General features: G+C 45.4%; 1 protein-coding gene across 1 annotated transcript in view; it reads left to right on the forward strand.

Annotated features, from left to right (window-relative positions):
• Positions 1 to 27,927, forward strand: part of LOC136634524 (mediator of RNA polymerase II transcription subunit 13-like) — a 194,620-nt gene that overhangs the window by 20,263 nt on the left and 146,430 nt on the right. The window contains exon 2 of the mRNA XM_066610068.1: positions 5,025 to 5,262. Coding sequence (XP_066466165.1) covers position 5,262 — 1 coding nt within the window. The 5' untranslated portion in view covers positions 5,025 to 5,261. The remainder of the gene's footprint in view (positions 1 to 5,024; positions 5,263 to 27,927) is intronic.

Raw genomic sequence — 27,927 nt, forward strand, 5'->3', positions numbered from 1 at the left:
CTTCCCAGCATGATTGAAATCTCCAGCTGGCAAGTCCCCTTCTCATTGTGTCCACAGTTGCAAGTGTCAACACTTTTGCTTCCCCTTCTCCGGTGCATATTTCGTGCTGCAGGGTCACCTAGCAATGCCACTGTCTGCTTCCAGACACCTTTGTCTTGCAGTGGCCCTATGTTGAATGCTGCTTCCTTCCCTTTCAGAAATGGATGTCTTGGGCAGTTGAGTGGACGGAGCACAATTGCAAAACTATGGGCATAGCCCTAACCCACTTTCCAGCACCAACATAAGGGCAACGTATCTCCGAGGGAAGGGAACAAACATTCCCTTACTTTGAGGGGGGCTCTGTGAGTGCCACCCAGCTGCAGGATGCAGCACCTGTCCCATTGGCACAGCTGTGCCAGTGCTAGAAAGTTGGTGTGGATTTGGGCCGTACCTTGAAAGACACACAAAAAGTCCCCCACACCTGTTTTGCTGAGACCAGGACACACCTGAAGCGTCTCCTTAAAGAAATGTATAGCCATCTTCATTTTTAAAAATGTGGTGGTTTAGAATTGGGTAATGTTTTAGAACCTGCTTTTCTGCTGTTCCCTGGAATGTGTCTGCTTGAGGTGGGAGGTCAGGGCTGTGCTAGCTAAGCTATAGGAACTGCTATCTTTTCACTACCTTGTGATGCAGAAGTAATTCTGCTGCAGTTGCCAGCCACAGGAAGAATCCTCCTATTGGATATCCGTGAGCTTGGCACCTGTGGGCAGAATCCTAACCAGGTCTCAGAAGTACTGTAGATGCTTATAGTAAGTGAAATTGTTGCCAAGTAATCAAGCTCCAATTATCACTTCGGCTTATCTCTGGTCAATCAGAGGGCAGAACCTTTTAACTCTGAACAGTTTCCTTTCTTCCCTAAGCTTAGGCAGGCAGCTGGTTAGTTGCTATAGTTACTTTCCTGGGGCATTCCAGCCAAAGTTAACCTTTTATTCCCCTCCGTTTCCTTTTGCTGCTGCAACCTGATTCCCTTTTGCAAAGGCTTTGCATTTGGCAGAGGTCTTTCTTTTTCAACACCAGGATGGGATCAGCTTTCCATTTGAAGCAACAATTCCCAGGCTACAATTCAATGCAGCATTACTTAAGAATAACACCCATGGAAAGCAGTGGGTCTACTTCTGAGTAAAAAGGGTTGCAAATGTATGCAACTGCATCACTCTGCTGTGAATTTAATTGCACACTCCCAGTTATGTGTTATGGGTTGTATGCTGTATGTAGAGCTTCTGGCTTAACACACCAGACACCTTAAAGGTGGATTTGATTCATGGTTCTCATGCAGTGGTTCCCAACCTTTTTCACTTGCATATCCCTTGGCAGCCTATTTCCATAAATTGTACTTTCCATATTAGCAAAATATTTGTAATTAATAATACAAGCCCTCATCTCCTCTCAGACTTCATGTATTCATCACATATTTTCTCTTTTCATCTGTTTGAAGAACAGAAGACTCTGCCTTTGCACTGTTTTGCACCAGAAGTGTGCTGAGAAATTCTGGGTGATTGATCACTTTCCATATTATGTTTCAGCTCTTTTACTGAGCTGGTTTTCAATCACTGGTTCATACATGAATTGATGACCAAAAACTAGCTATTGGTAGGGCTTTCACAGCCAACTAGCTACCTCCCTTCCTGCCTTGCAGGTCCTTGCAAGGCATTCTGGAGCATGACCTGCCTTTTTCTGCCATTATTCCATTCTTTTTCAAGTACCCCTAAAGGTTCTGTTGAGTGACCCTGGAGTACATGACTACCAGGTTGGGAACCACTGTTTTACTGCTATGTTGTTTACAGTGCACTTAGTGTTTACAAAAAGGTGGTGAAGACCAGAATTTAAAAAGAATAAAAATGTAACTTATGATCATTTACTATGTTTTTAATAAATTAGAGACTACAGTTCTTAAGTAACAATTAGTGGTAGGCTATTTTTCAGGATCTGGCCTCAGGTAAAATCAGACCAAACAATAGTTAGACACCCCCTTAAGTTTAACCCCCGACTTCTCTGAGGGTCATAGAAAATTCCATGATTTTTGACTCAAAACCTCCCCTCGACTTATCTGTGGGGTCGACTTATAGGCCATTATCTGTGGTAATTCACATAATGAATTGGGGTGAGTGCTTTTTGAGCTTTCATTCATATTTCTTGTATTTTTCTCTGTCAATAGGCAAAATAAGCAAAACAAGAGATATGAATGCTTGTTGTAGGAAATAAAAAGATTTTAACAAGTAAAGATTTCAGATACATTTCTGCCACACAGACTGGCAGTGTGTGTGTGTGTGTTTAATCTTGTGCATGCTTGTTGTGGCTGCTGCGTATTTTGGGGGGATTGATGCAGAAGCATTTTCAAGCCAAAGCAGGTTTTAAAATGGTCATTTCAGGATAGGACATGAACTGAATGAGAGGGAGTGTGAAGGTGTGTCTCATCATTAACATGAGAAATGGCTTGAGAGAAGAGAGCTTCTGTAAAAGACAAGAAATTTCTGTTTCTGTTTTGCAGTACAGTCTAGCCTATTTATACATGGATTTTTTATACACGGATTTGACTGAACACGAATGGCTCCTGCAAATGAGAAGGAATGTGCTGATCCCTGGAGAAGGGGAAAATGCACCCCTTTAAAATCAGTTTTAAAAACTGAGCAGTCCTTTAACAATAGCCTCCTTAATGAGAGAGAGAGAGAGAGAGAGAGAGAGAGAGAGAGAGAGAGAGAGAGAGGGCAGCAGGCTGACAATCCCTTCCCCCTGAGTACATGAAAGAAAGATATTTTGCATTGGTGAAGGGATGGGTCGGAGTGAAGCCTTTCTAAGCACTTTGAGAGAGGCTGATTGTTGGATTGTCCTCTTAATGACTCCATCTTAACATCACAAAGGTCAGCAAGGCTGTTTTTAAATCACCTGAGCAAAAGGACTTTGTTTTTTAAATTGATTTGCTATAGTGCTGTGGTTTTTTGCCATCCACATGAGTGCTTGGAACACATGGAATAATGAGGCTCAACTTGTACTGTAATATAAACTGCTCACAGAGCCAGTCCATGGTTCCATTTAACCCGGATTCATAGAATCATAGAGTTGCAAGGGTCGTAATAGGTCATCTAGTCCAGGGGTGCTCAATACGTCGATCGCAATTGACCGGTCAAGCGCGAGGCAAAATGAGTCGATTGCAAGCTTCTCTCCCGTCCACGCATCCCTGGGAGAGAGCTCCTGTCCACGCATCCCTAGGAGTGAGCCCCGTTGACTCTACTGGGGCTGACTGGTGAGTAGACCTGGAGAGGAGCCGCTGGCAGGCTTCTCTCCCGTCCACGCATCCCGGGGAGTGAGCCCCGTTGACTCTACTGGGGCTGACTCAGGAGTAGACCTGGAGAGGAGCCACTGGCAGGCTTTTCTCCAGTCCACGCATCCCTGGGAGTGAGCCCCGTTGACTCTACTGGGGCTGACTTACCTTTCCCCAGTTTTTGCACTGGTATGTATGGAGATCAGCCCCCCCCCCCCAACTTCCATCTGTTGGTTCTGTGTGCAAGGGGTTTTGCACTGGTCTTGCTGTGATGTCTATATAGAGATCTTCCCTCCCCCACACCTTTCCCCTGTTTTTGCACTGGTCTGTTTAGAGATCTGCTCCCCCCCCCCACTTGTGTTGGAATCGAGGAAGATCTGGTGAGGAGGTAGATGTGGTGTCAGCAGTGGCCCCTTTAAGGGTAAGGCCTGGGCATCCAGCAGAGTGTGCTGCACAGCTGCAGCCACTTGAAGGCAATAGGGCCCTCAGGGATATAAGAGCACCTGAGGCAGGAAGGGCTCCACTTATTTATGTGAGTCAGCCTTTTCCTACATGAAGATCATTAAGTCCAAGTACTGTTCCACCATGACTGATGAACATTTGGAAGTGTGCTTGAGGTTGGCTGTCAGCAGCTACTGTCAGGACTATGCATCCTTGGCTGATTCACTTCAGTGCAAGTCATCAAAGTAAACTCAAAAAAAATGTTTATAGTTAATTATGTTGTGTTGTGCAATATTGGCTCATGCGGTTATGCAAGGTACACCAACATACATTGTATACATAAATGTTATATGTTATGATGGCGCGAACATTGTAAAAAATCTCTGGTAGATCTCTGGGCCTTGCTGGGTTTCAAAGTAGCTCTCGAGCCAAAAAAGTGCGAGCACCCCTGATCTAGTCCAACCTTAGGCAGGAAATCTTAGAGCATCCCCAACAGGTGCTTGTTGAGCTTCTGCTTGAATTTCTCCAGTGAGGGAGTCCACCATCTCTCTCTGCAATCTGTTCCACTGCCGAACTGCCCTCTAATAATTTCCTAATGTCTAATCGAAATCTCCTCTCTTGTTATTTGTATCCGTTGGTTCTACTTCTAGATTCCATTGCATTCGTTAATAATGCCTTGAATGTCAGAGGAGCCACTGACATTTCTAAACTCTGCGTTGGGCACTAACAGGGTTAAATACGTCCTTGCAACCTAAATTGTAATTGCCTGACAATTTGACTTTTATGGGGTTTATTGCCTTACGTACTGGGCGCTTCCCTCCAAAGCGTGATGTACTTTAAAAAGAGGCTTCTGTTGCTTGGAAATGTGTTTGCTTTTCTTTAAGCTTCTACCCATTCATTTTGCACAAGGTTACCCCAGACTGTGTGTTCAAGAAATATCAATACTCTCTCTCCTGCCTTTGGAGGAAGTACTGACAATTCAAAGATGAGCAATGGTAGTTTCTGTCTTTTTCTTTTTTTAATGTCAGGGTATTTAGGGTACACTAGGGAGACATTTGCAAAAAAAAAAAAAAAAAAAAAACACTGGGAAAAGAAAACAACTCGTATGTCAGGGTGGGTAGCAACTCTCCTTGTTAAATGTAAAAGCGCTGCCACTTTAAAAGGTGCCTCTTTGCCCTTAGAGATTTCAAACCTGGGGATCTGAGATCTTCAGACAAACCTGCATATAAACTTGACCTGAAAGCCAACCAGTTGTAATAATCCGATTCAATTTTATTATCTGCAGGCAGAACTCACAGGCATCAAATGGCGAAGGTATAACTTTGAAGGCCATGGAGACTGTGGTCCTATCATCTCAGCCCCTGCTCAGGATGATCCCATTCTTCTCAGCTTCATCCGCTGTCTGCAGGCCAATCTGCTGTGCGTCTGGCGCCGTGATGTCAAACCAGACTGCAAGGAGTTATGGATATTCTGGTGGGGAGACGAGCCGAACTTAGTCGATGTGATACATTGTGAGCTGCACAGTGAGTATCTTCTGTCTGCTTTACTCGTCCTCTGTCTTAAAATCTGATTGTACGGTTTAAATTTCTATTCTTTGTGGTTGTCAGGGTTTGTTTACGTAGAAGATGTGTGAAATCAATTTTTGATCAGAAATGAATTGCCCTTGGTTAGGTTAAACAGTATTTTCTATACTTCCTTCTGAGGATTAATTTTTGCTTTCGTACCATCTGCAGTAACCGTTTGGAGACTTGCCAAGATAGGGGGCATGTCAGGCTTTCTGTGTGGATGATACTGTGGCTGCCTGTCAACCAGCTGAACGCTGCCATTGGTTGGATCCTGGGTAACTTCTGTGCCTGGGCTTGCTGGACTGGGTGCTCTGCTGGGAATTGTGGGGGGGGGGGGTCCTCTAATTGCTGCGCCACAGGCTGGTGGGGGATAACTGTGCGTTGTGTGGCCATATTACAGTTGCTGCTGGTGGCATGTTTCCTGAGCCTCTACAGCATTCTTGCATAGAGACACCGTGCCCTATTTAACCCACCTGTGAACACATGCGTTCTAATACTGGCTTGTTTTTATGGCTTTGAGTAGGAGTGCTGAACTAATCCCCCTCCTTGGGGGGGGGGGGCTTTTAGCTCCCCCTTGATTTTTTTTTTTTTGGGGTGGGGGAACTATGTACAGAGTGGGATATGTCAGAAAATAGAGTCAGTGTCTTAAGGCAACCAGGATGCCACTTCCTCACCTTGATCCATTTGCGGATTGTTGACAGCTTGTGAATATGCAGCTGAACATGTAACCAGCCTCTCAAGCTGCCTGCTGCAACCTTCTCTCTGGTCTTCCGTTGCCCTCTCTTCCACACCCTCATCTCCATCCAGCATTCTCTTGCAGTTTGCCTCTCTCCTTGCTCTGATCACGTCATGCCCCCTTTTTAGATCCTGACACTGGCTTCCTGTCTGCTCCCAAATCTGGTACAAACATCTGGTCTTTACCTTCTGAGCCTTTTGTGGCCTTGTCCCACCTTCGGCTCTAGTTTTCCTCTAACCTTTGCTGTTCCAGCTGCACGATTTTCAATTGCCAAAGGCTGCAATCCTAACCACACTTTCCTGAGAATAAGCCCCATTGAACAAAATAGGACTTACTTCTGAGTAGACCTGGTTAGGATTGTGCCCTAAGTGTCTCTGACTTCCACCTCTTGCTGTCCCTTATGCCTAGGGGAAGCCCTTCCAGATTGCAGCTAGGAAACCTCTTCTCTCCCTTTATGCCACCTTCTCTCCCTTTATGCCACTCCCTTTATGCCAGTCTTTGGCACTATCCACAGCCCTTTTACCTTCTTGCAGCAAAACCTATGTATGTGTACCTGAAATAATGGCATGCTCATCTTCGTTTACCTTGGTCCCTCTCCCTTCCCCATCCTCTGCCATGTCCTTGTTTCTGATTTTTGTTTGTGAACTCCTTAGGGCAGTGATCTGTTCTCTTCTGTTGTAAAACCATGGTGCTGTATGAACTTAAGAACACAGTGAAAATACCTGAATTTGCATTCCTGCCTATGTTCTGTCCCAACTAGTCATAAGTGGGATTACACGCAGCTAGCGCTGCTTTGGTGTGGAAGCCTTCACTGATGGAGCTGGTGGACAGTGAAACAGCCAGTGTATCAAAACAGTTGGCATTCCTGGTGGCCTGCTCCTGCGTGTGTCTTCTTTAGAATGTGCCAGGAAGTGAACCTGTATGTGATGCGGTCACTTCCTAGCACTTTTTTTAAAAAAATAAAATAGCGTCAGCAAGAACTGGCTGCTGAGAAGACCAGGAGTGCTTTGAGCAATGCTGAACCTTCCACCGCCCACAGAAGAAAGTCCCCCAGGCGCCACACAAAATTCAAGGTCACCAGTGGTGACTGAGCAGGCCTAGAAACAGACATGGTGTTAGCACGGTGCTCTATTGCCGATCGCTTCATTGTGCCGGGGGGCTGCGGTTGTGGAAGTCAAGCGTGGCTGCATGCTGGCGTTGTCATGCGCGGGTCTGTACAAAAAGCATGTCTTCCAGAAGACCAGATTGTTTGTTCGGCGAGGGGACCGGAGAAATCTCAGTACAGGGCTGGCTTTTGTGTGCCTCTTGGCCTATTTTATGCAGGTAGCAGTGCGTTCATGTATAATTGAGGAGACGGCTCAGAAGTGCTGCATCAAGCGATTCGGGGGCTGTGAATTTTTTATGAGGCACCTGTTCGGAGTGGAAGCCTGGGTGACATTCCTACTTACCCAGCTAAGCTTTAATAATATGTTTTCTCTTTATGAATGTAGTTTATTTAATATTTCAAGTGCAGGTTGGGGCTTAAGCGTGTGCTGCGATCATCTCCTTGGAAGGAAATGGCAGCTTACCGTATCCTTGGCTGCTGTAAAAAGGTGTCCCTGGTTTCTATGTGATGCTTTAAGTAACAGTGTGTGTGGCAATTTTGCTGTTTTTTGGAGCCTCGCTGTAAATTGAAAAAAAACATGCAACATCTGAGGAGTGGGACTTGTCACCATGTGCGAGGTGTGTGTGTGTTTGTGTTTCTGCACTTCATCTGTGAGGCTGTAATCCATCTCAAAGAAATAATTATAGCACCTGTCTGTTGGTTGGGATTCAGGCAAGATAACAAGAACCGTGCAGCTAAGCACGTCTGCAAGGGGGAAAAAAGGGGGAAATAAAATCAAAACAAAAGGAAGCCTCCAGAAATAGATGAGTAGCGTTGCTGTCTGGAATCATCAAGTTGAAAGGGGTGGGGAACCTACAGGGTGGCCACAGATTGGTTGGATTTGGAATTGCAGCTGTTTAAGCCTGTTTAGGGACTTGGTGGCCTCTTTGCAGACCACGTTTCTTTCCACTGATGTCTATTTCTTGGGCTGTGCCATTAAGGAGTAGGGTGTCTGTGCAAACACTTGATTCCAACCATGATGTGCACCTCATTGCCTTTTGCTTTGGTCTCTAGGATAGCCTTGTAGGACACACTGACCTCAGGACAAGTTCACTGGGTCAACCCTAGACATGAGTACACCCCTTCCTTTGCCTTGATGTTAGCTGAGGTCTGCTTGAGAAGGGCGCTCTTAATGGACAAGCTGGGACAGGCCTTCAACCCCCCTTGTGGTCTGCTCTTCAGTGGTGATTTAACTTGACATGACAGCATAAGAGGAAGAGGGTTGGGAGCAAGAGCCCTGACAAAAGCGACAAGTAGGGTTCTTGAGGGTGGTTACAAGTTCTGGTTTGAAAGTTTGCTTCTAGCCGGGAGGTCAGAATTGGAGCATGTGAAGGGCAGGGGAGTGTTTGAACCTGATTTGTGGACACAGATTGCCCCACTGTGGTTGGCTTTCGCATTGAATCATGCCCCAGGTTCAGTTCAGACATCCCACCGAACCTTGGCTAGTGTTGACTGAATCTCAGAGAGCAAACTGTCCAGACCTACAGGTGAGTTGCCACAGAGAGCTCCTTGCCTGCTTTCACTTTCCATCTGCTCAGCACTGCTGTTTGTGTGGTTTAACAGTCTCCAGAGGCTTGTCGGTTCGGACATCGTGCCAAACCAGAGCTAGGCTTCCTGTTCAGGAGTCAAGGAATTAATATTGTGGGTGTTTGCATATGTCAGAATTGTGTCAGGTGGGAGTGGCAGAGACAGCCCAGAAAACCCTGTAGTTGTTTGCATTTGGTGGGCCTTTAAAACAGAGGGAGAGCATGTGCACAGCTATTCTCACTTGATGTAGAAAGCAGGTCAGGGCTCTCTGTGGTTTTTCACCTCTTCCAAGTTTAAAGGGCTGTAACTGGTATCTGCCCTGCAAGCACTTAAAGCTACATCCTACAAGTAACAATGTGCTTTTTGATCCCTGAGTGTTTACCACACCAAGAATTTATTTGCAACTTTTTAATGCAAGGTGGGATTCAAACCCTCGTTGCAGTCTCTGATTTGGAAGGCTTGTCTTCTAATTCTAGACATAGTGAGTGGACTGTACTTACTCACTGACTTTGCACATGCTCAGAAGGCTTCTCTCTGGAGAGAGGCATGTTTTTCAGGGCTCCTGTGCCCTGACCATTTCAGTTCGTTAGGATGGTAAAATGTTGATCATGAAGCCCAAAGTTAAAGCTTTTGCACTTAATTATATTCTGAAGCGGAGGCCATTATAATGCTACTCCAACATCTGGTTGTCATCTTGGGAGCAGAATAAGCTGTTACTTGGCCAGAGTTGCAGCCTCTGTGTAGGTTGCTGGGCATTTCCTGGACATCTTATTTCTTTGCCATCTGCAGCCCAGTTCCTGCACATTCCATACATGTATATTTAACTTTCTTCCTTCCTCAGGAAATGAGAACAGGGAGTTCACAAAGGATTTTAAAAAATGTTTTTGGGCTTATTGCAGTTTATGAAGAGGCATGAATGTATAAAAACTTCCCCATGGAGAAGGGGGGTTAGGGGTGTGTGTGTGAGTTTTGTTGAATTTGAACAACGTGTTGATGCTTTTTTGGGGGGGGAGAGGGAGAGATGGAGTCAGCTAGTCAATTTTGGCCTGCTTTATAGTGCTCTACTGCAGTATGTATTCATGTCAATTAGGATAGATTAATTTCTTTCTCTTGCACATACAAGTTATGACAATTAAAAACAGGAAGCTGCCTTTATTCTGTCAGAAAAGTCATTCATCCAGCTCTTTTGTCATTTCTGAGTGCTGGGAGGGGCACTCAGGAGTGCACTGGGGGGGGGGAACCTAGGAGTGCCTGGGTAGGCCTCTTGCAGCCATGCTACCTGCAATCCTTTTCTCCTGGAGATGTCAGGGATGTAAGCTGTGACCCTCAGGTAGCAAAGCTTGTGCTCTTCCACTGAGCTGTGACCTGTCCCTAAAGCTTACCTGTTCATAGTTTTGCTCTCCGTGCAAGAAAAGCTCTACTGCAAAGCCACTGGGTCATGCAGCTCATCTGCTATTTTGCACTATTATGGCAAGAAAGCAAACAAAATATGCACTAGTGTGAAGAGTATTTATGACACATTTCAACAAAGTGGTTTATATAGCACAATAAATAATTGGGTTTCCCATCTGCTAAAGGCTCAAAGAGATGCAGAAGATGAACCAGCAAACAGACACTTGAAAAGATGCTCTGCAGGAGTAAATGGGGGCAGTGGATCTCTCCTCCTAAATACAAGGGAAGCATCACTTCAAGAGGTGCCTCTCTGCCCAGTAGACAGGAGCACAATCCATGTCTGTTTAGGATAAGTATAGAGAGTGTGCTGAACAGAAACTTTTCCTTTCACATGTAAGGACATGAAGAACACCATCCTGAGTGCTCCTTTGGCAAGCACAAGTCCCTTGTGCCGGCCTGGGAGTGTCACAAATGTGCTATAAGGCACATTTGCTCCTCCTTGTGAGTTGGGGAGGCTGGTGCAAGGATGTGCGCCAGCCTCCCTCTGATGTAGCAAGCCCTGGGACTGGTCAGTTTGCGCTGGGCAAGTCAGGCCAGAGTGGGCGTCTGGGGAGGCTGAAACAGTTGTTCTAGAATGGGGGGGGGGAGGTGGGCAGGACAGTGGGTGACCCAGGACCGAGTTGGGGGTGGGGGAAGGATCTGGCACTTGGTCCTGATTCTAATCCCACTGCCAAGTGACCCAGTGCGGTGCCAGGTTGCTCAGATCTGTGCCACCTCTTCAGGTGTTGCAGATCCAAGTAGCCCCACTGGGGTTGCTGCGGCATTACCTGGCATTCATAGCAAAACTATTAACTTGCCCTGGGCTGAGCCGCAGCCAGCCCCTAACCCTGTGCAAGATACAGCATGGGTCTACCTGTAAAGAGCGAGCAGAACTAGGCCAAGGTCTGACTCCATTTTGTGAGCTGCATTCATCTTGGAGAGAACAGTAATGCTAAGTCTGAGCTGGTGGAAAATCATCTTGGCTTGTAAAAACAGAAAGGATTTTGCTCTTTTCGGTGTTTCTTCTGGCCAAGGGAATGCTGAGGGAGTAGCTGTGAAACGAGGTACCAAGGACATCACAATTATCAGAACTTTAACTGTGCCAGTTTCCCAATTGGTGAACCTGCAACTGTGAAGGTACCACTTAAAGAGCTACAGAGTGACTTGTAGTGATCCCGGGCATTGCATCACCCCATCTGGCGATGTCTGCCTATCTCTTGATTGGGTATTTGTTGATCTAAGGCAGAGGTGTCCAAAGTTTTTGGCAAGAGGGCCACATCATCTCTCTGACACTGTGTCAGGGGCCGGGGGAAAAATAATTAATTTACATTTAAAATTTGAATAAATTTACATAAGTTTACATAAATGAATATATTAAAGATGAACATATAAATAAATGAAGGTCTTGCAATAGCTCAATGCCTATAAAAGGCCTTGCACAAAGCAAGGCTGGCCTTTCCTTTGCTGCCGCTACTGTGTCACAGATGTGAAACAGCAAACGGTGGAGGAAGCCCTCATCCCATAGCTCACGCGAGAGGTCAAACAGTCGCCCTCACACTGAGAGCACATGCGTTGGGCCGGTGAGGGCTCCAGCAAGTCTCCAGAGGGCCAGGGGCTCATTGGAGACTGGGGAGTCCCTGAGGGCCGCATTGGGAGTCCTTGAGGGCCGCAAATGGTCCCAGGGCCGGGGTTTGGGCACCCCTGGTCTAAGGGTATAAAGAGGAACCTGAGAGGTGTGTCTTTGTTTGGCATTTTTGGAAATCTTTGGAAGCCATCCTACATGCTTTGTCCCTTTCAGCAGGGACATGGAGATTGACCAGGCTTTGGAGGACAGGTGAAAACAGACCACAGGGGTGCATGTTTTTCGGAGTAGCTGAGACACTTAGCTAAACTATACAGAGTGCCCAAGCTATTCCTTCTTCCAAAAATGTAGACAAGTGTGAGTACAAAACAGAGCACATTTTAGTCCCTTTAACTGAAGGCACACCTTCTAACAGAGTAGATTAGCCCTTAAAGGTCCTCTTACAGTCACCACCCAGAGAGGTAAGGACCAGTGGTGAACAGCTCCTGGGGAACTGCCAGCCTCTTGGTCAAACAATAGTTTAACAGGCTGCTAACAGCCCTAATTAACAGGACTCAACAAGGTAGCATACAAAACTTCAGGCAGGGTTTAGCATGGACCCAGTTCCCTCTCCAATATACACAGTAAACAAACTGGATGGCTTAATTGGTTTTATTGAAACACAAAATGGTTACAGTTGCATCTCTTTTAGGAAGAGACCTAATACAGACAGCTCAATTAACATAACAAACCTAAAGCTCCTAGGCTATGCTGAACCTGACACTTACAAAACTTAAGCCCTCAAAGCATAGCAGGGTATAGTTTCTATCTGTGCCATAGTCTTGTGTTGGAAAACTTCTATCTTAGCCCAGGCAGCAAGTTCCTGTAGGGCAGTGGTTCTTGAACTTTTCCGGCTCATGCCTCCCCTGATCCTTGTGGCCATTGGCCCCAGCTCCCCATTACAACACCTCACCTCAGTTACCCCCCAAATGGGGATGAAGGTGTTATAATTATACCCTAGAAACAAACAAACAAACAAAAAACAGCTGCCACAACTCTGAGGCTGCCAGCACTCAGCACTGCAATCCTAACCTCACTTTCCTGGGAGTAAGTCCCATTGAACACAATAGGACTTACTTCTGAGTAGACCTAGCTAGGATTGTGCCTTTTGTCTTACAATAGCAGTCAACAGAGTACCCCCCCCCCCCCCAAGGAGGCAGGAGGAAAAAGGGGATGGCTGACAAGGAATGGGGATTTTTATTTTTAATCAATTTTTGGTGACAAAGACATCAAGAGTGGCTTTTTTTCTTTTTTGAAGGGGGAGGAAAAAGAGAAAGGTGAGGATCCTTCGTTAAGCTGACACAGACCCCAAGCCTATGTAGGTCTGCTCAGAAGTAAGTTCCATTTGAGTCATTGGGGCTTACTCCCAGGAAAGCGTGGAAAGGATTGCAGCCACATAGAGCAAGATTACAACTCACCCCAAAGCAGATGGGGGCTGCTCACACACACACACCCCAGCAGATGCCATCCCATTCCCCCCAGGCAAGACGGAGGAATACAGGCTGGGGCAGTTGGACCCCCCCCCACTAAGAGCAGACGGGCTCCTTCCTTCGCTGAGCTGCTCTTCCCTCCCAGTTTGAAGCCTGCCAGGAGCGAGCCCTGTGCTGATGAGGTGCAGCACCTCCGCTGCTACCCAGCCAGCCTTTGCTCCCACCTCCCCCCACCATGTTTCACACACCCACCCCACGCTGCCCTACCCACCTCGCTCACAGCCACAGAAAAGCTGAGCAGCTGTGCCCACCTCTCTCTCCCAGATGACTTAGGATGTCCCTGGGAGCAAAACTTACTCTACCCTCCCAGTTTGAAGCCTGCCAGGAGTGCGCCCTGTGCTGATGAGATGCAGCACCTCCACACTCTTCTCCTCTCCTCCAGCCTTGACCAATCACAGGATGTCCAGGATGAGGGGCACACTGGGAAATGTAGTCCTTGGGGCGAGGTTGCACATGGAGAGAGCTCCATGATGAGATGCGGCACCTCCGCAGCTACCCAGCCAGCCTTCTCTCCCACCTCCCCCCACCATGTTTCACACTGCCCCACCCACCTCTTTCTCAGCCTTGGAAAAGCAGCAAATCAGGAGGCAGCACCTGCAGCTGAGCTGAGCAGAGCAAAGCAGAGTAGCTGTGGCTACCTCTCTCCCCAGATGCCTCACAATGCCCCTGTTGGCTAGCCACGCCTCCCTAGGGAGGCAGGACACACAGGTTGAATACCTCAGCTGTAGGGCATAGCCTGTCCTGTGGCGTTTTAATTCGACTTCTTACCCCCTTGTTTTTTTTCACACCACCAGACTGTCTGTTCCAGCATAGGTTAGGATTTGGCTGCCTGCACTTAAGTGTGAATGCCCCTAGTTTTCCAAAACTTAGGAATTTACTGGGTTCCACAGGTGTTTTTTTTTTTTTTTTTGTAGCATGGAAAGTGGATGTCCAGTGTGCTATCTACACACTCACAATCTGCAGAATGATAAATGACTTACTGTATCATTTTTACAGCGTTTGAGCTCAGGTTACATATTTTTACCTCTAGTTTGCTCTTCTGCATAGAAAGGCAGGTTTTTAGCTTGGTGTTTTGATAGAAAAATCCATTATCGTCGATCAAAACACTGAACTAAAGCCTGCTTTTCTATGTAAAAGAGAAAACTGGGGGCAAAATTATGTAACCTGAGCTCAAGCATGGTTAATATGTCAGTTTTTAAAAGTGCTACCTGTAAGTTTTAAAAGGTTTATAAGTGCAGACTTCAATGTGTATGTTGATTGCATTTATGTAGATATATTAAGTCCCTAAAAATAACCTAGTTACTAAAAAGTTTAAAATAAAAAAACTTTTAGAAATGATTTCTTTTTCACACTAATATTTATGGGACTTTCAAGGGAAAGCTTCTGATATGGAACTATGGCTGCAATCCTATGCATGCTTTCCTGGGAGTCAACCTCATTGAACTCAGTGGGACTTACTTCTGAGTAGACACACCTAGGATTGGGCTGCCAGTCTCTTATCTTTGCACTTGTAGCTCAGTTCAACTAAGGTGTGATGTATCCCAGTGAACTCTTCTTTCATTGTAGGAGATTAGGAAATTGGCATGGCATTCTTGAGAAAAACCTCAGGCTGTTGTTGTTGCGTTTTTGACCACCTTTAATGCTCTGCAAGGGGTGTGTGTACATGTGCACTCTAACTTTTGTGAGCACACTTCAAAGACTCCATGGGAAATCGGGGAGTCCAAAGAAATCCCAGTGGAGTTTTCTTGTGCAGTGGGAATTTATTTTAGAAATGGGCTATGTCAGAATGCCAGATGCTGGGGAGGGCATCAGGATGCAGATCTCTTGTTGTCTTGTGTGCTCCCTGGGGCATTTGGTGGGCCGCTGTGAGATACAGGAAGCTGGATTAGATGGGGCCTATGGCCTGATCCAGCAGGGTTGTTCTTATGACTTAACCTGCCTTTTCCTCTGCAGCCTCTTGTGCTCCCCCCCTCCAAAAATGTCTAGAAGATCAGGAGATTACATCATCATGTAATATCTTGGGGGCAGCCAAATTTGCTGTCTTCTCATGCAGGGGCTCTTTGGGCTGTATTTATTTACAGTATACGGAAGCGCTCATTGTTTTGGCAATAACCTAAACGATACTTACAGTTCTGAAATGAGATTCAGTGTAGTGTAGTAGGTAATTACATACTCCAAAGAAGAGAAAAACAAAACAAAAACACACCCCCAACCCTTGTCGAACTCGGCAACAAATAATCACATATTATGAGGGAAAATGTCTGCAGTATTTTAGCTTAAACCTTGTCGTCTAAGTACTTGAAAGTAATTGCAAGAACTATTAAATGTGGTTGGAATTAGTTGGTGTTGAGACCAAGCTGAGGTCCAACTTTTGAAAGTAAATAAAATCAATGTGTTACCACGGGCAAGTTACTGAACCATGTAATTAGTTTTTTGTCCCCCCTTGAAAATAAGACATTTTACTAAGGCAGCAGCAAAGCAGTAGGTAAAGGATTTATATTCTAGTTCTATGAAAATTAAGCAATCATTAAAAGATCGCATTTTTAAAAAAGGTTGCCTTAGGGAGAAAAATCTAATCAGGAGGGCTTTGGGGTTTTTATTTTTGCTGTGTATTGGTAAAATTGGAGCAGTATCTTATGCACTACTAGATGTGTTTGCTTTAGGGGGAATCCTTTTTTTTCTAGTGACATGAAGTCACTTAACTGTGTAAAGTAAATCTAAGTTAGCTTCCAGTGAGATGTACATTAATAGAATTCATTGCTAATGTCTCTGTTGCGTACTGTGTCACCCTATGAACAAAGACACAGCTAATCTTACAAACAGATGAACTGTTACCTTACAATGTAGGTTTTCTTGTTACAACCAATAATTATTACTTTCTTAGTGATTCACACTGTTGTTAAGAGTCTTTGGGAATATGTTCTCATTTTGTCTGGTAAGAAACAAATAGGGTGTCACTTCTCATTAAAGTTCAAGCATGTTAGTTCTTTTGTCCTGGAGCCTCAGAACAAACTTCAAAAATACTCTTAGTTCTGATTTGTTTTGTTCACCTCATTAGCTGAGATTAGAGCTCCAATATATCATTTTTTTGGTGTTCCTTTATAGGTCTACAATGCATTTACACTGTAGACAACACAATGTGTGTATTTTGGGGTGTAGAGATTGGGTTTGTTCCGCTTTGTCCATTATGGAGCCAGGGAACAGTAGGGAACAGCACTGATGTCGCACACCCAGGAAGCAAGAAAAGGATGAGAGGAAGAGGGAGACAGTTTCCCACTTAGGGCTAAGTTCTTAGTTGATGAGGAACAAGCAAAACAAACAAAAAGCGGTCTAGGGAAGCCTCCTTTCAAACAGCTTCTGGGTTCAGTAAAGACTAGTGGAATGCCTGATGCCAGGTTCTCTGGAAGCACGGTTCCTATATGTGGTCATCTCTTCCTCCTTGCGCAGCATTAGGTTTCCGTCACTGCTGATGCATGGGTGCTCGGGGTGGTCAGCAAAGGCTACAGCTTTTGGGCTGACACCTGCTCCGAGGGTGTCCACTGGGGGTGTTAGTGGCCAGTTTTCTTTAGGAGGTGTTTTCTTTACCCTTATCTGAATGGAATCCCTTATCAAATTGCGGTCCAAAGCATAGTCCCTACGGGATGGTCAGATACCCTTATGTACCTACACTTGTTGGGGCCTGTAGTAAACTAGGAAATAAAGTGTGATCAGTCCTACACAGTCACTGGAAGAGGAGGGCACATGGATGGAACCATGATGCAAGGCAGTTGGTCCAGGGAGGAAGCACGGTACTGCATTTGGCCTGGGTTTGGTGCTATATGCCTGGCACAGCTGGAATTAACCCATTTTTGCCCAACCCACAGGTATACACATTCGGTCCCTGTTGTGTATATGCAGTGCTGGGCAGAGGTGGCTTAAGGAGTCCAATCCATGGCAGACTTGTGTTGGTCAGAACCAACAAAGGCTAAGGTATGCATCAGCTGGCTGGGAGGAACCCATATGGGCAAATCTTATGCCTTTCCTGGCTGCATCAATTCCTCTTGTCCTTAGATTAGAGCAGTGATTTTTCAACCTTTTTCATCTTGTGGCACACTGGCAAGGCACTAAAATGGTCAAGGCACACCATCAGCTTTTTGACAGTTGACAAGGTACACTGTACTGTCAATAGGGGCTCACATCCCCCAATGATCCTATTGATAAATGACCCTCTTCCAAATTCCCATTGCACACCTGGGGACCATTTGCTGCACACCAGTGTACTGCGGCACAGAGGTTGAAAATGGCTGGATTAGAGGTTCAGTCAGAGTTCATTTTCTAGCAACCAGTAGCTCACGAGGTCTTGGTTCCCACATCTGTTCTGTCTATCAAATCAAGAGCACTGGATTCTTCTGCACTAAGTGTATCTCTGAGCACAGGGTTTGATCTGTACAGGTTTGATCACTTCCAGCCACTCCAGCTGTCAGACTAGAGATTGAGAGGTGCTCGCCTGCTGCCTTCAAATATTTTAGCATGGTTCTGGATACCTCCTTGATATCAAAGTGCCAGTCCACCGAAAGGTTTATAGACTTCCTTTCTGTGGTGTATTTCAAGGAGGAATAGTGCTATCAAGCCCAAGGTTAAGCAGTTCCCTATCTTCCTTTGAGACAAAGGTCTGAGTACAAGCACCTGGAGCAGATAGGTGTGGTTCTCAACTGGACTCTGGGAGCAGGGTCCAGAGAGGGTTTGTTTGCTCACCTCCACATTGTGCTTTTACCTAATGGGGTGGTCCTGATCAATCTGCCAATAGTTCGCAGTTCCCTTAGTGGGGAAGTTTGCCTTCTCTCCTCCTGTGGTTCCTGGTTGAGAGACTTGAGAGAGTCACAGATCTCCTTCCTCTGATGTCTATGTGCTATTTTCTAGCCACACCATACCCTACATTGTTCCTGAGTTTGCTGTTGCTTACAGGAAGACTCATGGGAACCAGCTGTATGGGGAAGCTGGTAGATGCTCCCTTCCGAATTTGGCTTTCTGTTGCTTTTTGCAGCCCCTGTTGTAGACCCTATTCTTCTGTCTGGGGACTTTAGCAAGTTGGGGGTTCTCCTGAACACCCCCCCCCCAACAAAGAATTCTTGTACCTCTTAATGTGTAAGTTAAGCCATTTACAAAGCAAGCCTGTGTTTAAGTCTCATTCTGTTCATTGTGATTCCAGGAAAGTCTGCATAGGATTGTAGGCTAAATTGATAATTTGCTTCCCCACATTCGGTGACTGTTGGATTGGTTTTGTGAGTTGGTCCAAAGCTGGCTATTAAAAAGCATTTGGCATTAATTAATATATGTGCCTATGCAAGCTACACACAATTGTGGTAGATCTGAAGCTGCTCTTTTGTGGAAAAGTAGGCTTGCTCAAAAAAGAAGAAATTGGGCTAAAAACCATGGAACCACACCAGAATTTAGACTTAACCATGTAGAATGTCTTCTTCTGTCTGTTCCTGTGCTTGCAACTTGAGTTCACTGCATTGAAAGTCTGGAAAATTGACCAATTGAGACATTTTTGGTACATTAGTCCAGAACCGCTGTCTCCCCATGCTGAGTTTCTTTTTTCCTCACCTGTTTTCATGAGACCAAATAATTATCTCTGCTGTTTCTCTGAAGGAACCACTCCAAGCTTGCTAAAAGCCCAGAAAACAAGAAGTGTGCATGATCTAACCCTTTTCATTTTAAGGGAACTTAGCTTTGCAATTTGCAGTTCTTCCGTAGACAGAATGCAAATGCATCTTGCTGTTTTTCAAAAAATTCAGTTTAGGTAGTCTGCTGAAGGAAAAATGGAAATATGTACCAGTTTTTGCATAACGTGATCAGAGGGTTCCCCTGGGAATTTGTGGCTAGAGAAGTACAGCTTTGAAACAGTTGATGTTTTAACAGGAGTTCAGATATATTCATAGCAGCATCAGCTTAACACACTCCATGTCAGAGGCTAGGATCCAGAGGACTATTTAAGATACACCCAGGGCATATGCATGCCTGGTTGGATTTTTGTGGTTGCCCTGGAACAATGGAGCCGAGTGCCATAGCACAGGGTTCTTCAAAAACCTCTCTTGGCCTCCTAACCTCACCAATTGGAGATATCTTTGCTCCATTCCCCCACAGGTAACTTGAATCTCCTCTTCCATCTGAGAATTCCTCAACAGTGTAACCTCCCTTTTGTCTGGATTTGACTCTCATGTGCTGCCTCCAAACACTGGTTTAGGATTGACACCCAGTCACCTCGATATTGAAATATCAGCGTGCTGATGGCATCTAGCCCAAAGCTCTGAATGGTGGTGTTCAGTGTTCTCATACAACTGTTGAACATTGGTGAGAATACAGAACCTCACCAACCAGTTCTTGTTAGGCCAAGTAATATTCCCCAGTAGTTATCCTCTGTACTATGCTCTCCATTGGTTGCTTAGGATGTTTTAAGGGAAAAATCATTAAGAAGCATCATAAGCACTATTCTCTAAAAACCATATTCAGTGGTTGCTGAAGTTAAAGCATGTTCACATACCTCCGTATCACAAATCTGAGTTTAACAGGTTTACATCTGATAAATATGGAAAGTTGGGATGTTAGCTGATCAAGCCTTGGGGCAGGGGCTGGATTTACTGTTGCTTTCTAATTGAGGCCCACATAGTATGAAGAACTGAAGTTCTGATGTCCGAATATGAATGACTAAAGGCAGATGGAAAAGGCAAGGAGGCAATTACAATTCCTTTTAAGTTTGCCCGTGAGCCAGACACGTCAGTTGTTTGTCTGTTAAGCTGTTAGGTGGCTTCTTTTGGTCTTGAAAGGACATGGGGTGTGAGGCAGGCTCTCCGGGAGCACATGTGCTGTTTCTGGAACTGAACTGATTCAGTATGTTTTCCAGGTATCCAGCTCTTAATTTTGTAGAGTTGGGGTATCCATCATGGAGTTTCTCCATCAAATCATCTAGGTAAAATTGTAAACTAGGCTCAGTTTTAACTGTGGTGCTAGGAAGGTTAAAACTGTTTATTTCTTTTTTCACATTTTTGTACTGCCCTTCCTCCAAGAAGCTCAGGACGGTGTCTGTGGTTCCTTCCTTCTTTTTTGTCCTTGAAACAACCCTGTGAGGTAGATGAGGCTGAGAGATGGTGACCAGCCCAAGGTCACCCACAAAGTTTCATGGCTGAGCGGGGATTTGAACCTGGATCTTCCAGGTCCAAGTCCTGAACCACTGCATTCTGTTTGACAGGCCTCGCTTTAAAATGTGGCCCTCGGAGAAGTGTCATGTCAGGTGCCTGAGGTCCTGTGCTGACGTGATGCTACACACATAGAAGTTAAGGACCTGACAAACTCAGCACTGTTTGCAAGCAGGCTGCACAAGCAAGCAATTCTATACACTATCCCATTAAAACTGGACCATGATTTAAAGGGGGGGGGGAAATGGTAGAAAATGCTTCCGGTCTCCCCTGTCACATTTTGCACTACATAATGCTGGTAACTTCCGATTTTTGCACGCCTGGGCTGCTTGGCTGCTCAGTAAATACTGAGAAAATAATGAGGCTGTTTTGGGACTGTTTCGGCTTGCTGTATCGACGTTTTGGAAGAGCAAGTAAAACCGACTTGTCTAGTAGCTTCATAAAATATTTTGCTGCCAAAGTTCCACTTGGCAAGCAAATGTAGTTATCCTGACCTGTTTTCAAGCCTCTTCTGTGCTCATGATGCCTGTAGCTTTGTGGAATACAAAGTTCATCAGCCACTTTGCATCCTGTTGGCCCTGAAAACAACCCTGAGGTGCAGAGCACTGTTCCCATTGTCCTAGTAGGGAAAATGAGGCTTGGAATGAATAAATTACCTGAGGCCACTCAGTGTGCCTGTTGCAGGTGTGACTTAAACATACTTCTCCCACTTAATAATCCACTGGCTTTGTTTTGTGTTTTGTTGGTGGTCTTTCGGTATTACTTTCGGTGGTCATTTCAATCTTGGACACTTTCATTGAGGGAAAAGGAAATAAATACCTCTTTTACTTTTCTTGGTGCTGCCACTTATAAAACAATGACTCTTTTGTTTGGATTTAATTTCTTCTAGAAAGAATACATCATTTTGTCTTTCTAGATACAGTATATTTTGCAATTGGTATAAGCGTCTCAGGGTGGTTTTTGTGTTCCTTTCTTTCAACTTGTCATTACTTGGTGTCATTGCTGTTCTGGAGTGTAGCTCTGTAGGTATAGACACAAGGGGTGACAGGTGCCTTTCAGTTGTAGAGAGCAGTATATATAGTTGGTGACAGCCACTCTTTATAGCCTTCATAGATCTCACGAAGGCTTTCGACCTGGTCAGCAGGGATGGCCTCTTCAAGATTCTCCCCAAGATTGGATGTCCACCCAGGCTCCTCAGCATCATCAGATCCTTCCACAAGGACATGAAGGGCACTGTTGTCTTTGATGGCTCCACATCAGACCCCTTTGACATCCGAAGCGGCGTGAAGCATGGCTGTGTTCTTGCACCAACCTTGTTTGGGATCTTCTTCGCTGTCCTGCTGAAGCAGGCCTTTGGAACTACAACAGAAGGCATCTATCTCCAGACCAGATCAGACGGAAAGCTCTTCAACCTCTCCAGACTGAGAGCAAAGTCCAAAGTCCAGCTGAAATGTCTGCATGACTTCCTCTTTGCCGACGATGCAGCTATCACTACCCGCTCCGCCAAAGATCTCTAGCAGCTCATGGATCGTTTTAGCAAGGCCTGCCAAGATTTTGGACTGACAATCAGCCTGAAGAAAACACAGGTCATGGTTCAGGATGTGGACTCACCTCCCTGCATTACAATCTCTGCGCATGAACTGGAGGTTGTCAATGACATTGTGTACCTTGGCTCAACGATCTCCGACACTCTTTCTCTCGATACTGAGCTAAACAAACGCATCGGTAAAGCAGCTACCACGTTTTCCAGACTCACAAAGAGAGTCTGGTCCAACAAGAAGCTGACGGAACATACCAAGATCCAGGTCTACAGAGCTTGTGTCCTGAGTACACTTCTGTACTGCAGCGAGTCATGGACTCTTCGCTCACAACAGGAGAGGAAACTGAGCGCTTTCCACATGCGCTGCCTCCGACGTATTCTCGGCATCACCTGGCAGGACAAAGTTCCAAACAACACAGTCCTGGAACGTGCTGGAATCCCTAGCATGTATGCACTACTGAAACAGAGACGCCTGCGTTGGCTCGGTCATGTTGTGAGAATGGATGATGGCCGGATCCCAAAGGATCTCCTCTATGGAGAACTCGTGCAAGGAAAGCGCCCTACAGGTAGACCACAGCTGCGATACAAGGACATCTGCAAGAGGGATCTGAAGGCCTTAGGGATGGACCTCAACAAGTGGGAAACCCTGGCCTCTGAGCAGCCCGCTTGGAGGCAGGCTGTGCAACATGGCCTTTCCCAGTTTGAAGAGACACTTGGCCAAAAGGCTGAGGCAAAGAGGCAAAGAAGGAAGGCCCATAGCCAGGGAGACAGGCCAGGGACAGACTGCACTTGCTCCCAGTGTGGAAGGGATTGTCACTCCCGAATTGGCCTTTTCAGCCACACTAGACGCTGTTCCAGAACCACCTTTCAGAGCGCGATACCATAGTCTTTCGAGACTGAAGGTTGCCAACTAACATTCCCTTTTTGCTGCTGTTTGAAAGTTGGAAAAGACTGATCAGTTAGTGTACTTCATTCTATCTTAGGGTTGTCTCTGTGTGCTGAGGTGTGTGTATTTTTAAATTTTGCTGAACATTGTTGCTACATTCTTTTGTTTTTTTGGTTAGCAAAACATTTTTGTTGCATTCTGTGAAGTTTCGATTCCTTGCAAAAGGATCGTTGTAGTAAACTGGCAGATGGGACAAATCTCCCACTGTTGTTTTGGTAGATTGGATTCAGTAGGTGAGGTTAGGTGATAAAGATTTAATTTGGACCCCCCCCCCCACCGAACTTGGCTGATGATGAGCTTGCTTCTGATGTGCAAAAGTTTTTGTATCATGAGAAACTTCTTTCCCCAAAATTTTAGAAAGTACCCTGGCAGGTTAACTAGAACTTCGTTATACCTGTCACTTCAAAGCCTAAATGGATCTAACCTTAACACATAATACTGCCTTGGTGACACGATATTTATTGTTTGAGGATGGTTTATAATGTACAGGCCTTGCTAAAACGATCCATGAGCTGCTGAAGATATTTGGGAGAGTGGGTAGTGACAGCTGCATTGTCAGCGAAGAGGAAGTCACGCAGACATTTCAGCTGGACTTTGGACTTTGCTCTCAGTCTGGAGAGGTTGAAGAGCTTTCTGTCTGATCTGGTCCGGAGATACCTCCGTTGCAGTTCCAAAGGCCTGCTTCAGCAGGACAGTGAAGAAAATCCCAAACAAGGTCGATGCAAGAACACAACCCTGCTTCACTCCGCTTCAGAGGTCAAAGGGGTCTGATGTTGAGCCATCGCAGACTACAGTGCCCTTCATGTCCTCATGGAAGGACCTGTTGATGCTGAGGAGCCTGGGTGGACATCCGATCTTGGGGAGAATCTTGAAGAGGCCGTCCCTGCTGTCCAGGTCGAAAGCCTTCGTGAGATCTATGAAGGCTGTAAAGAGTGGCTGTCGTTGTTCTCTGCATTTCTCCTGCAGCTATCTAAGGGAGAATACCATATCGGTGGTGGCTGTTGGCTCGGAATCCGCACTGTTGGCTCGGAATCCGCACTGCGATTCTGGATAGATGCTCTCTGCAAGTACCTGGAGCCTCTTCAGTGCAACTCGGGCAAACAGCTTTCCTACAACGCTAAGGAGAGAGATGCCACGGTAGTTATTGCAGTCAGCCTTGTCGCCTTTGTTCTTGTACAGCATGACGATGTTTGCATCCCTCATATCTTGTGGTACTCCACCTTCTCTCCAGCAGAGGCAGAGGATTTCATGCGGCTCAGTGGCGATGATCTCTTTGCAGCACTTTAGGACTTCAGCAGGATTGCTGTCTTTCCCAGGTGCCTTGCCAGAGGCGAGGGAGTCCAGGGCCACGTGAAGTTCTACTAGGGTTGGTTCACTGTCAAGCTCCTCCAACACAGGCAGGCACTTGATGTTGTTCAGTGCTTCCATGGTTACTAGGTGCAGAAGAAGTATGTTGTGTGATCCTTTCAAATTCTAGATCACTGATCAATGCTTTTAATGAGTTTGCTCCAGGAAACAAGGGTGCTGTGTGTGTATGCATGTGTACTTCAGGTAGGAGTTATGCACCGAGAGGTATTTTCTGACTGTTCTACCACTTTGGAACTCTTGTCTTCTTGAGACCTTTCTGACCTAGCTTTCTAGGATAAGGCTTAAACAAGCAGAAGACTGGGATTTGTTCTGTATTCTTATGGTTGGCAACCTTCAGTCTTGAAAAACTATGGTATAAGCCTACAGCACCTGGTATTTATTCCCAGGCGGTCTCCCATCCAAGTACAACTGAATGGTTGGCAACCTTCAGTCTTGAAAAACTATGGTATAAGCCTACAGCACCTGGTATTCCCAGGCGGTCTCCCATCCAAGTACTAACCAGGCCTGACCCTGCTTAGTTTCCGAGATCAGACGAGACTGGGCATGTGCAGGGTAACAGTTGCTTCTTACTGTATTCTAATCTGATTCAATTTGTTACGCGTTTTCTTCAATTACATATTTGGTTGCAAGTTTAATGCAGCTTGTTATGGCTGATATTAGCCTTTTTTAGATGGTGTTTCCCTTATGCTTCGCAAGAGTACATTGGATCCCTTTGATTGTGCGTTAATTTGCATACAGCCCTCTCCCAAAAAGATCAGACTAACCCCCACCATTTTAAATTACACTCTGTGAGTTGCCTCCTAGGATTGGATTAAGCTCCATTTTAAGCTCTCTTGTGCCAGAGTTAGAATAACAAATGTGATGTGAACTGACATCTGGAAAAGCAATGCTAAAGAAATCTCTGCTACATTCTGAAATTTGTTCCTTTTGTGTGAAAGGCAGCTTCACTTGTATATTTTTGTGGGGTGGGGCATCCTTGCATAGTGCAAACACACACAGATATGTGAAATTGATGACAGTGTTAATTTTGTTTCAAATACATAAATTGAGAGGCAAGTGTGTGCTTGGCTGCTTTGTAGGTGGTGTGTTTGCAGTCATATCACTGCAGATGCAAATTTTGAGAGATCATGTGTATTGTGTCAGTACTGGAAAAAGCATTACGTGTGAAACATGAGATGACGCCTCCAGTAAAGACGTTTCTGAGAACATGTAGCTCCTTTGATTGGAAATGGATATTAGCGGCATAAAACAAGCTAAGGTAGCAAATGCTTGAAAAAGCTCCAGTGCAACATACAAGTTATAGGTCTTCTTTAAATATTTAAATCACCTTCAGGAAGAATGTTAAGAGCTGGGGCTAATGGAGAAGGGAAGAATTGGGAGTGGTCTCTGGGTTGCACACTCTGTCCCCTTCTTCACTGACTGCAGAGCTGGGGGAGCCCGTGTTCAGATAATCAAGGGAACCCTGGTTCTTCTGACACTCAGGGGGAATGTAAGGAGAGTAGTGAATAGAACAGGGCACTGGGCCTTGGATTTTAGTCTCCCTGCAGACAAAATCCTGAGGATAAAATATTATTTTGAGCAAGTGGGCTAGGACCTATTCTGCCCCTGTTCATACAGACTGAGAAAATCATTCTCCTTTGTGGCAGACCAAGGTACACTTAGAGGAGAATGATTTTCTCAGTCTATATGAATTCTAGAATAGTTTAGGGCGCAATCCTAACCCCTTATGCCATTGCTTTCCAGCCAATGGGACATGTGCTGCATCCTGCAGTTGGGGGGCACTCACGGAGGCCTCAGAGTAAGGGAATGTTTGTTCCCTTACCTCAGAGCTGCATTGCCCTTATGTCAGTGCTGGAAAGAACTGACATAAGGGGTTAGGATTGCGCCCTTGGTTTCCTTTACTGTATATGATCCTTCTTGTGGAGAGGAGTTGAAATTTGTTTGGGAACTCTGAAAGCTGTCTTCCACTTAAGTCAGACCATTAATACACATGTCAACACATACTGGCAGTGACTCTTCAGGGTTATTTTCTGAGCCCTACTTGGAGATGCTGGGGATCAAACACGGGACCCTCCACATGCAGAGTATGTGCTCTCCAATTGAACTGCAGCCCTTTCCCCAAGGGGAGCGTCCCATAATTCCTACTGGACTCCTTTATGGTCTTGCCATAAGAGGTTCTGCACTTAGGCCAAAATAACCAAAGATGCTGTTATAGAATGGGAGATACCTGGTTTGGCAGCACAGCAAGTGAGGGGGATCTTGGAGTTACAGTGCATCGCAAAGTGAACGTGAGTCATCCGTGTGATGCAGCTGCAAAGAAGGCCAGCACAATTTTATCCTGCATTAGTAGAACCGTAGCTTCCAACTTGCAAGAAGCAGTGGTTCCGCTTTACACCATGTTGGTCAGACCTCACCTGGAGTACTGTGTCAAATTCTGGGCTCCTCACTTTAGGAAAGAAGTAGCCAAAGTGGAGCAGTTTCAGAGAAGGTGATCAGAGGCCTGGAGAACAAGCCCAAAGAGAAAAGGTTGAGGGAACTTGTGTTATGCTTAGCCTGGAGAGAAGGCTGAGAGGGGATATGATGGCACTCTTCAAATACCTGAAGGGCTGCCATATGGAAGAAGGGACAAATTTTTTCTCAACTGCCTCAGAGTAGATTCAATGGGTACAAACTGCAAGGGAGGAGAGTCCAGCTGGACATCAGGAAGAATTCTGGATGGCCAGGGCAGTTCAACAGTGGAACAGATTGCTGAAGAAGGTATTGGATTCTTCCTCCCTGGAGATCTTCTGAGACTCAATAGGCACCTACTGGAGAGGCCATATGAGGATGCAATATAAATGCATGGGGGTGGACTAGATGATCTTGTGGTCACCCTCCAAAACTTGATTCTATGACTTGGTGGTTGTTATGTAGCCATGTGGTTGGTGCTACAGCTCAACCCATGCCTTTTTTGGTTTGTTTGGATGACGGTGCCATGATGACCAGTTGTCTGAGAGTACCTAAGATATCTCAGATGTAATCCATATGAGCTAGTACTGTAACAGCCGCCTTCTGAGTTCTGGGGCATCTCCTGCTGTTTGTAAACAAAACCCCTGTCAACTCCACATCATGTTTGGCTCATAAAATGTTTCCTGAGAAATTGAGGTTTAGCATAAACAGATCTCAATTTCTCCTGTTGCCACCCAGGTGTAAACTGGCCATTCTGAGTGGAAAGGAAGTCAAGTTCAGATGGATTCCAAAACAGAGAAATCCTGTGTCCAATCACTAAAAGTGTCTTGCAGAGCATTTAAGGTGGCTGGTGGTATTTCTGAGTTTGGCAGTTGTAGTTTTCTTTCCCCTCATAATATTTATTTATGATAAATAAACAATACTAAAAACGCAACTAAATGACACAACCAAATCTACTAACAAATAGGAAAAAAAACAACAACCCATGCCTGAAAGCTGCCTGAGATGCAAAATATGTACTACTTACTCATTATATTTTGTAAGCACAGTATTTTCAATAGAAGCGGAATTGCTTGAATTGCCCCCCCCCCTTTGCTTTTCTTAATCATTTCAAAGGGTCAGGGACATTAAATAGATACGTGTAAATAAAATGATTTGATCTACGTGAGCAATAGCAGTAGCCTTCAGCTGCAACAG

This window comes from Tiliqua scincoides, chromosome 14 (genome assembly GCF_035046505.1).
Source record: "Tiliqua scincoides isolate rTilSci1 chromosome 14, rTilSci1.hap2, whole genome shotgun sequence".
Classification (NCBI taxonomy): domain Eukaryota; kingdom Metazoa; phylum Chordata; class Lepidosauria; order Squamata; family Scincidae; genus Tiliqua; species Tiliqua scincoides.